This window comes from Triticum urartu, chromosome 4 (assembly GCF_003073215.2).
Source record: "Triticum urartu cultivar G1812 chromosome 4, Tu2.1, whole genome shotgun sequence".
NCBI classification, from domain to species: Eukaryota; Viridiplantae; Streptophyta; class Magnoliopsida; order Poales; family Poaceae; genus Triticum; species Triticum urartu.
Window position 1 is genome coordinate 611,337,887 of NC_053025.1, and position 11,581 is coordinate 611,349,467.

Below are 11,581 nucleotides of genomic sequence, written 5' to 3' on the forward strand. Positions count from 1 at the left end.
TCGTAGTGTAAATTGCACTAAGCCCAGCCTGCATCTTGAAAAACGGTTAATTTGAGCATTCCTGGCGAGCCAGGTTTTGGGCGCTTTAAGTTTCATGCGGCTCAGTTTCTATGTACGAGCCAGGCAACATGCTACTTAGCCTGCCAGAGCCTAGTTGGCCTTAATGCAGGCTACCAAACGTGCCCATAGTGTCATTGGGTATCCTTGCGGTGAAGACTTCTGAGAGGCGACCAAGCGTCATTCTCAAATCAGCCAGCTTAAGAGAGGATGATCGTTTTCCAAGAAATTGCTGCAGCTTACTTACGAATTCCAATTGGACGCGGACATGCAGTTCAATAGTACTCCAGCTGGGGCCGCTTGCTGATTAGTCATTCCTTGTACAGTATTCCACTACGGTCGGTCGCTCCCAACTAAAATATACGGCGGCTGAGCACTCTCGGCCGGACTTATAAAACGCCGGGATGCTTCGCCGCCTCTCCATTGCTGAGATGTATATATACACGGCAACCGAAGCTAGCAAAACCTACACCAGTACCAACAGAGCTTCGTTGGTTGCTTGCTAGCTCTGATATTCAACAGACGCTCAATGGCAGCGACGCGTGCGTGCTTGGTCGCCCTCGTCGTGGCTCTCACGTTTGTCTTCTTGGAGGGACTGGCAGCAGCGGCGCCGGCGACTCCGGAGAGTACAGCGCAGCGGCAGCGGGAGGTGCGAAGCCTCCTCAGGCGGCTCAATAAGCCTCCTGTCGCAAGCATTCAGGTATACAAGTGTCGCCAACTACCTTCAGGTTTATATCTTGTCACACATACGTGCTCTGATTTATTTTGTGTTAAACTTTTTTTTGAGGTATATTTTGTGTTAAACTTTGTGCTGGCCAAATTAAAAAAGGTTATCAACTTATTTTTTTTGTATGATGTAAATTTAGTACCATACATGCATGATTTGTACCGACTAGTTTATAGAACTAGATGATGTTAGAAGTAATCCGAAGTACCTGGTCCATCATCCAAGGAGCAAGCAATCACACCATGCACAACACCGAGATTTGTTAACAATGTTAACGAACTTGGCTACATCCCCACGGGTGCTCCTTCCCGTGACGCCATCACAACACCACACAACCGCCATCCGGGCGCCGGCACACGCCGCCGGCTCTCCTTGCATGCCTGTGCTATTATATTGGCATCAGAGTTTTGGATTTCGTCTAGAAAAAATGAATTTCGTCCAAAATTCGTCCATACTGTTTGGGCCCGGTGTTAGTGTAACCCGGTCAAAAAATTCAGGTCCTACGTCCAGCCTACTGCTCCAGCGCTCCACCTGCGCCCAGCCCAGCCTCCTCCTCCTAAAGCACTCCTCCACTTTCTTCTCTCCCCCATTGGAGGGTGAACGTTGTGGCAGCGGTAACGCCCGTGCACGCGGGCGACCCTGTAGACGGCGGCAACACCGTGGAGGGCCACCACATGAGGTCGTAATGACTTGGTGCATAGGTTCTACAAGAGTGTTAATCTAGGGTTCATGTCGAGTGTATAATGTTCAATTCTTGGTCTATAATGTTTTGGTACATGGATTCTGTTAATTGATTTCTACATATATATGTTGATAAAGACTTTGTTCTATATATTTTTTCTGGTTTATTTCAAAGAAATTGCCAAACTGTAGTCAAATTCGTTCCAAATTTCAAATTTTGGTTTGGCATTTTCGTCTAAAACCTAATTTCATCCATTTCGCCAAGGCCCGGTAAATTTGGCAAAACGAAATACAAAACTTTGGTTGGCATAGATTATATCGTGCGTCTACCCCTCATTATATAAGAGGTTTAGCATATAGGTGTCCTATTAGGACACGATTCCATATCCTGTCTAAACACAATACAAACTCCACCTTATACATTGGACATGAGCTTATACCATGAGTACCGCTGCTACTCCAATACTCCATGTGACTACACCTGCAACTTGTAGTCCATTCTTTTCTTGATCACTGTCAACACCCGAGAAAAATTTAGTTTCTCATTACTCTAGTTTGTGCTCCCAACTTCTGGAGTATCCATTCAATATCATCACACATCAATCACTGGTATGCGTGAAAGTGAACAACTCACTTATTAGGTGTTATAGATAAGAGTTAACTGAACTCAACATCAGCACCCTTTTCTTGACCGCATGTCTGAAACTTGAAGAAATTTCACCATTGCTTGTCGTCATCGCGAATAAAATTCACAGTTGTCTCACCACATGTATGACCACCAGAGCCCTGACACGTCTCCATGTCCCATGCATACTGCACGCTTCGCCACTATTACTGTGTCATGCCTCTGCTGTCCCGGTTGAGCCTCAAGGGTCGCGAACCCACACCACTCAAACCCCACTGCAGATTACCACCAATCATCATCGGCCAATGACAATTATCACGTTTCAATCAAACCACTGAGCTCCAGTCCGAACTACGTGTCAATCGCTTTTTTCCCATTGAACTAGGCTTCGACTCTCTGTCGACTTATGATGTAGCCCCTCAATCAGCACCTAATGATGTATTCCAAAATTTAGCTTCACCTTCAACATGACTCCATGTTAAATGATCAGCCCACACTCACCCCTCGTTGCCTTCAAGGTCCCGTGTGCATCGTCTTCTGTACCGACCGACTTGTGTCACACTATCTTGTCCGACCCAACTGAACTTGTATGGCTGCATGGAACACTTGAGGTTCCCAAATCATCTTCCGTGAGTTGTAATCCATCACATAATAATTCCAACTTAGCTGACATGATTTCCAGCAACACGACGAAGCATCCCTGTCGTGCCAACAAATATTTCACCTTATCTGCCATAACCCAAAGTTTCTTGTTCCATCGAACTTCTCCACCTCAAACTTAGTTTCCGTTGGCGCCATGGTTCTTCATACTGGTAGTAGTTGAGAATACATATGAATGAAAATACATATGAATTCGACTATTGGTAGTAGGAAAAAATATTTATTGAATATAAGTAACATAATATAGTAAAAACTCTCATGCATACTTACATGTTGAAGTGGGTCTTCCTTATACATGGTTGCATGTCGAGGTAGCATGTTGAGAAAAATATGTTAGTAGGGATCACCCAATTAGTTAAATAATATAGGCTAAATATCTTTCGTACCAGAGACAGATTATTTGTTTTTGTGTGCGTGTAAATATATATTTAGCATCATATATATACTCAAGGAAAAAAATTCACTGCTGCTGCAGTATGTGATTCTTATTAATAAACATGCAAAGTGATCCACAATATTTTGCTGGCATCATCATTAGTATTCTTACTATGATGAAAAATACATTTTACTAGATAAAATATTACAAGCTATCAAATATTTCTATGTGAATACCAGCACACTAATTCTAGTTTATAATTGTCATGGCACAAATAGTTCAAGGTCAATGCTCATGAGATGATTAGGTGCATTTATGAAGATATTTTCAGTATAGTCTGGTATAATATAATATGGGTCCATAAAATGAATGTTCACATCATGCTAATGCCAGTTATGGAGATCTATAAATTCTCATCTGCTGATAAGGTGCAGAAAAATAGAACTATTGTGACGATCTATGGGATGTCGAGTCTTCCTGCTATTTTAAGTACCTTTTTTTGTTTTCTGATTTTGTAACATGCTTTTTTCTAATTAATTATATCTGATTTCATATAAGATAAATATGGTGTATTATGAACATGGGTATTATATTTTTAGAGAAAGAACATCAAGGTTGAATATGCACAACACTATAGATGATCTTTTGAGTGAACTTTCAAAAATAAATAACACAACGATATTCTATATATGGAAATCTCTAAGAGAATTTTTGTCATTATTGTATGCATGATTGTGTTGCTAAAATGAGTAATATTTCTTTTGGGAAAATAATTTATATTAGCTACATTTATACAGTTTCGATAACCAACTTATACATGCATAGTGGGATAAATTCGATAGCAAAATTTCCGGAATGTATTATAAAAACAGAAGAAGTATTATTGACATCGACTTTTAGTTCCTGCTCTATGCTGTGATTGTCCATCCCATAGAACTAAAATTCATCAAACTTTAATTTATTTTAACAGGTAAATGCGAGAGATAGGATCTCTTGACAATAAATAAGTTTGCTGGCATGATATTTATAGTATTGCTATTGTTCTCATTTGTGTGGACTTATACTAATTGTGAACCTATGGAGCATCTCACCCATAGCTTGTCCTGGCTTTGATCTCTCTTTGTCAAACACATCAAATATAAGAACATCTCTATAGAATTAAGATTCTATCAAATTATTTCTAAATTCCTTTAACTAATAAAGTCCTAAGATATAGGCTCACATCACAAATTGTTAGTATATTTCTATTGGACCGTCATCGTTATCCCTAGTGCAAACACTTGCCTGACCGTCGATCTAGGAGGCTTCACCGCCATTTACATCTTCCCACATATCTATCTGTTTTGCTGGCATTAAGAATGTGAACATGGTATGGATTATTGTTCCATCAACCTCGCATATAATTACAAGAAATCCAACCTAGTTCACTTCATGTTTCTAGATCTAACGTGTAGTGTTAATGTTATAAAGAGAAAGCATCGGTCATCTCGTCTAATTATATTTTTAAAATATGGTTGCTCTAACATTTTTCTTGCACATATGTATAATCCGATTGATTTTTTATCACATATTACTAGGATATTTTATGATAACATCTATTTCACGATGTTATCTAAGTACATATTAGAAGATTCATAGGTACTTAGTGATTGTTCTTAGTTGACCCCTTAGATTTTCTCTAATTCTACTAATTTTAGTCGAAAAAGTTATTACGTTTAGTGGCTTTAAATACGTTTATACCCACATGTATTTAACCATAGCATGACACAATTAAGATCATTTGTTTATTTAAGAAGGGTTTACCCGGTTAATGAGTATATTTTTTCTCTAGTTCTAGCCATTTTTGTTAAGTTGACATATCAGTAAGAAGTTTGTGGAAGTTAAATGCCATGCTATTCCAAGAAGTTTTGTGAGAATCGTCAATAGTTATATGCTAGTACATGAAAGTAAATTAGTTCAAAGAGTTAAATTTTGGATTCAGGAATGACCTAACAGCTTATTTTGGAAATATCATTGCCGTGTAAATCAAAGTTTAATGGTTCAAATACCTACTAACTATAAGGGCCATTATTGCTTTTGAGAATATAAGGGTGATCTATATCCCATATACCTAAGTATGTAATCCCAACTACTTGTGTAATCTCAAAATGCACATATGCCATCTCACCGCACATGCCACCTCATGAACTATTTTCCTTTTTTCTCTTTTGTGAATTTCATACTCCACCCAATTAGGATCTTTAATGCAAAATGTGATCTCAATGTGCAACCATGTGTGCATGGAAAAAAATCTGTACCTCAATATATAACCATGCATGGGAAAATGTTTTTTATGATACTTATATTTGATAAACATTTTTACACTACCCAAGAGTAGCCTGGTATTACCCATCCAAATATTTATGCTCCATACGACAACCTCATCTGAATATATTGCAACCAATTCATACAGGAATGCATGTTCTTGCAAAGATCTAGATTAATCGAAGGGAAAAGGCTTGCCGCGAAAGAAAAGTATGCATTACATGTTCCTTATTGGTCCAATATGGGCCTAATTAGGTTTTTATGTTTCCATGCAAGCTATGGCTTATGACTGATGTTTAATCACAACTGATAAAAGTTAGTTAATTATGGAGGTAAATGCACATCAATGGCATCATGTTTTGCTTTCTTGGTGAGAATTTCTAGCAAATATCTTTATTTAATCTTGTATTATTATCTCAATATATAATAGATATATCCTACACATGGCATGTGTGACATGGCCTGAAGTGCTTATTTCTACACTATGCATTTCCAATTTCATCATATAAAATTGCACGTAATTGCATGATAGATTTTTGAGTAGCCTATTTTTCATACTATCAACTCAAGTAAGCATAGTGTAGAAATAAGAACATTTTGGATTACATGTAAATGAAAAAAGTGGAACCATGGAATGAGTAGGTAATGTAGTTCTTATATTCTTTTAATTTCTTTAGCATTGCTAGTAGCTAATTTAGTGATACTGGTGAATTTACAAACGTCCTAGCGAATAGGTCGTTATGGTGTTTTTTCAATTTCATACATAATTTATACTAATATTTGTTCTCAAGTAAATTTATCGAAGCTACTTTGTGCTATGAATATGAAGTACAACCATATTTTATTGACAATTACAAATTAAATTAGTTGACACAATTACTTAGATGTGACTACCTAAACATATCTTTTGTACGGAAGATACAAAGTTTATTAGTTAACTCTTTGTGCCATAGAACGGAGACTTCTTTGCTTTATTCTCACTGTTGGGTCTATTTATAATAGATCAAACATAGACTGTGAAAGTAAATAAACTGTGTTGGAACAAAGTAGTAGAGCTAATTTTTTTTAGTAATAGTCAAAAAAAGTATTGAGCCATGTACTAGAGCTAAGAAAACAAATAGGATCAAGTTCAGTTGTATCAGAGCCATGCCTTCTATGGTGAAAGCAAGCACCTCATTTCCACTAAAGTGCCACACCCAGCCTTGATTACCACCTATCAATCCTATGTTAGGCAAGACCAATGCATATTTTTCCATCATTATGATCTAGTCAATATCAACTTGTCTGGACCAACATCCATCATCCTTGATAAAACAAGCAAGGTGAGTCATGTTTTCCAATTGCGTTATGTGTACTATTACCAAAGAGCACAAGCTCTAAATTTATTTTATTTCATGTTCTTATATTATTTTTATCTTGAAGAGCTGAAGCAGGAAAGTGCACCAAACATAATCACAAAAAATAAACCTAGCAACCGGGAGGGATTGTAAAAATATCTTTAGTTGAACTGCATGTATGCATGTAAACTCCTTTTAAATATTGTGGTTATTAGAATTTGCACATATTTTATGAATGTGATAATTGTTTTCCTGTTGTTAGGACACGCGCGCACTAAAAAAGATACTTTACATGTGCCTTTTCCTTCTGTGTATACTGCAGATTCACCTATCAAACTTTTTTTATATTACTCTTCTATTTTTATGCTTGAATTAAATCTTAGCCCTTATAATTTGGTCCCAAAAAATAGATGGTTAGCTTTTCTTTCCCGAATTAATGTAAGAACTTCTAGGGAATCTCTAATTAGATAGTAATAAAGTAATATAATAGATAAACTTCAATTCGAAACTAGATCTTTTTTTCATTTAATTAGTTGTCCCATCAAACTTCATCCTACCTGGATGTGAATTTTATTCAATGCCTAAGACATAAGCCAAGCTCAAGCATAGAATAAACCATATCAAGATAGTCATGTGTACTAACATTAACATCGAAATGTAACCAAACTTTTGTTATAAAATCCAAATATTATATTGTTTGGAAAGATAAGTGGTTCGTATGTAGATCCAATCTGATTAATATGATGTCCAGAAATTAATGTATCGAGCAAGTGTTGTCTTTTGGATACTCGGAGATATAGTACGTACATGATCCATCGGATGAACAAAGGGAAGCCTTGCTCGGCTTTGGATTAAGATATGGAATCCTATTTTCTTAACGACATTAAAATCCCAAGGTTGATTGAGTTTGCATATAGTTGTCGGAAGAAATTTTTTATTTTAATCCACATTATGTATTGTCTATGAGAAGATTGTAGCGAAGATCTAATGTTTTCTAGTTTGCTCGAACTATTCTGTTTTTTATCTCCAATTGCAAGCACTGATTCCTATAAGTTAACAGAGCCTAGATGGAGATATCATAGACTGTGTGCACATCTCCAAACAACCTGCATTCGACCATCCTCTCCTCAAGAACCATACTATACAGGTAAAACTTTGCAACACCATTTCCCTTTTCATTTCGCGATTGGTTGTTGACAAGTTGCTATGCTCTCCAATATCCCAAATGATTCCACAATTCAGATGCAGCCTTCTTACCATCCAGGAGGCATGTATCATGAATCTAACATCGCACCTCATCACATCACCCAAACATGGCATCAAAATGGCAAGTGCCCTGAGAACACAATACCAATCCGAAGGACCAAGGAGGAGGATGTCTTGAGGGCCAATTCCATCAAGAGGTATGGCAAAAAGAGGCCCCAGAGCATCGCAAACCTCGATTCAATCAATAAACCAGTAATATCCAATATATCGACGGGGCACCAGGTATAAAAAGCCATTTAAGAATCACATTCAAATGAGAAATAATCTCCCTCTTGGATTATTACTACTATTATTTGATTCTGAAAGTGCTCATTTAAATTTGTTTTCTCTCATATTGAGTAGCATGCCATTGCATCTGCACAGGTTGATAACTGCCATGGGACCAAAGCCAGCTTCAATTTGTGGAAACCAACAATTGCAAGGGCCGATGACTTTAGCTTGACACAACTCTGGATCATTGGGGGTTCCTATAGTGGCAACGACCTCAATACCATTGAAGCTGGATGGCAGGTCGGACCTCAAAGGGAAACATTAAAACCACTTTCATATATGATGTATTAATCCACCTCTGAAATATAATCTAAAGTAACATTTATGTAGTCATCTCCCTTACCTACATTGTCGTTATCAAAAAGAACCTAAAGCAACCTTTGAGATATATCATGCAAACTAATATCAAATAAACCTCTAAACGCATATCTACATTGTCCACATGTGCTATTACAGAACATAATCTTTAGTAACCCTCTAATGTACATCTTCATTATCCCACCAAAACATTATTAAAAATAATCTAACCCTCTAAATCTACATATAAAGTCCACACTTCCCTCCTTATTAGTATTAATACTACAAAACAAATCCCCATAAATAAGAGACTAAATTAGCTAGCCCTCCCACTCTATACATATAGAAAAAGCTAAATGTATGTACATATCCTTCCTAACTCAAAGTATACTCACATGAAGCGTGTCACACTAGTACATCCAGAATTGGGCTAGGCCCTAGCCGAACTCGTTCCATAGTACCATAAAGAGTCAAAAAGTGGTACACTCATCAAAGAAATCTTATGGCATGATCAGGGTTGTAACCCAAGCAGCTCAAGACCGATCGTTGCCTTAATGTGCCACCATGTAAACCATGCATGTATGCATGTAGCGTGGACTAATAAGCATATCAATTTCTATGGTTTTGCAATCATTGAATATGTTTTATTCATGAAACACATGACAATGATAATAACAAGATGGTGGATGATCAATTTTGAGCAAATGTGGACCTCATTTCATCCAAAACAATTAATTTATTCAGTATCTTATAAGATACCTATATCTCTTATGTCCGACAACATTATATACAATACTAAAACTATATCAATAACTTAAGAAGACATCCTAGATATATAACCATGGATAGGGTGAATGTTTAAAGGGACTCAACTAAATAAGCAAGCAACATTCAATTCTATGAGTGATCAATTGTGCAAAAGGTATAAGACACCACTACTCAATCAAAAAGACGAAGATGCTGGAAAAAGGATTGAAAAGATGGATTCCATGGGAATTTATCATATGAGCAAACTTGTTGGCAAGTCTCATTCTATCTGTATAATTTCAATGGAAGGGAGAAACATGTTGTGTGCAAAGACTTAGATTGTCTTGCTTTTCCATGTGCTGCGATTAAAGGAGAACCTCAAAATCTCACTCTTCCTCACCCACTCTCTCTCCCTGTCTATCTATCTATTCCCTAATCATTCAATATATAATGGTGTAGTAAGTTGTGCAATCACTTTCAATGTGGCTGATGGCTTTGTCCTCTATATAAACATTGCAGGTATACCCAGGTCTATATATGGATAGAAATACTAGACTCTTCATCTACTGGACTGTAAGATAAACATCATATTTAATTGTATCTTAATTTGAAGAAATATCAAGCCCTCCTTTTATGAATGTTGGTAATAACATCAAGATGCTACTTTTCTACTATGTGGAATATTGTAGCGTGATGCGTATCAAACAACAGGATGTTACAACCTACATTGCTCAGGGTTCATCCAGACAAACAATCAGATCACCCTTGGTGGCAGTATCTCCCCAACCTCCACCTATGGAGGCGCACAATATGACATCGACATTTTAGTTTGGAAGGTAATACAACACTTAAATCCTAAGTTTTGAGTTGTTTGTGCCGAAAAGTTCAATCAAAAAGGGTAAGCTGATGGGGAAATGTGGGAGAATTCACTTACTTCAACATTTCCTCCTCATGTTCATGCTCCCTTAGATCTAGAAGTGGAAATAGGAATCGGCCACAATTATTTATTTTATTATAGCAGTCGCTAGGATTAAAACTCGAGAAATATAGCTTTGAGCTACATGAGTTCAAACCAAAAGCCTATGCTAATGGGAAAGGGTGAGAAATTCACTTATACTTCAACTTAGGCACACAAACTCAAATTCTTGAATGGGCACAGAGAATCGATGCCAATGTCCTCTTGTTTTTTCTATCAATTGTGGTTCCTGGCCTATCTATTGGCACACAAATGGTGTAGCAGTTGTATCCATGCGTATTTCATATTTGTCTTCGAGTGCAACACTGTTAATTTAGCTATTGAACAAGGTATCTTTGAAGTTACACCTCCTTATCTGGTTAGATCTGAAATGAATAAATATTAGCCATTGACATTAAGTAAGTTAAACTTAGTAAGATATTTAAATAGTTGCACATGAACTCGCTAATGTGTTGTGATACACTAGCCCATTAGTTTGATGTATCGTCTTTAACTTGGGAACTTAAGTCATCTACATTGTGTTAATCATTATGTATTTCGTAGTAAACTATTTTTAGCTTGTAGGACAAGGTGGGGGGAATTGGTGGCTACAAGTGGGGGGCTATTATGTGGGGTATTGGCCATCGTTCATCTTCACCTACTTGGTGAATAGTGCCTCCTCTGTCCAGTGGGGTGGTGAGGTATTTTCACCTGATGTCGGCCAAACTTCCACACATATGGGTAGTGGACACTTCCCCAATGAAGGGTTCCGTCAGGCCAGTTACATTAGGAACATCCAAGTGGTAGATTCCTCCAATTCTCTCATACCGCCAAGTGATGTGGGCTTAATAGCTCAGCAGAACAACAGTTATGATGTGCAAGGTGGTGTCTATGGAAGCGACTGGGGCACTTACATCTACTATGGTGGCTCTGGGAACTAATAACATTAATAGCCCATGAAAAGTATACCTTTTGTAATATAATGCTTTATGTGTTACTTGTGGCCCCAATACAACTGTACGTGTTGTGATGCAATGCCCAACTATTGTGTACCACTTGATTCCTAAGATATGTAAAAAAGCATTAGAAGCTTGTAACATATGCACTTATGTTTCACCACATGTTTGGGAATATGTAATAAGTGGCTTTCATCATTTGTCGTTACAACTCTATAGGCACTTCAACTAAACATCATGTACTTTCGGTAAGGATAAGCCTATTTACATCAAACTTTCAGATCTCAAAATAATTGTCCATTAAATATTGTACTTATCACTAT

At 37.2% G+C, this 11,581-nt stretch overlaps 1 protein-coding gene across 1 annotated transcript; it reads left to right on the plus strand.

Moving 5' to 3' along the window:
- Window positions 1-544: 544 nt before the first annotated feature.
- On the plus strand, window positions 545-11,337 carry LOC125554425. Its single transcript, XM_048717986.1, has 7 exons — window positions 545-757; window positions 7,828-7,914; window positions 8,010-8,255; window positions 8,397-8,543; window positions 9,867-9,920; window positions 10,037-10,183; window positions 10,881-11,337. Exons 1-7 carry the CDS (start codon window positions 587-589, stop codon window positions 11,241-11,243), a joined length of 1,215 nt encoding a protein of 404 aa, XP_048573943.1. The 5' UTR covers window positions 545-586; the 3' UTR covers window positions 11,244-11,337.
- The last annotated feature ends 244 nt before the right edge of the window (window positions 11,338-11,581 follow it).

Excerpts from the sequence above, each read along its gene's own strand:
- LOC125554425 (XM_048717986.1), top strand. The coding sequence starts at position 587 with ATGGCAGCGACGCGTGCGTGCTTGGTCGCCCTCGTCGTGGCTCTCACG. Across the intron at positions 7,915-8,009 it reads TCAAGAACCATACTATACAG|ATGCAGCCTTCTTACCATCC; the intron begins GTAAAACTTTGC and ends TCCACAATTCAG. Across the intron at positions 9,921-10,036 it reads GACTCTTCATCTACTGGACT|CGTGATGCGTATCAAACAAC; the intron begins GTAAGATAAACA and ends GGAATATTGTAG.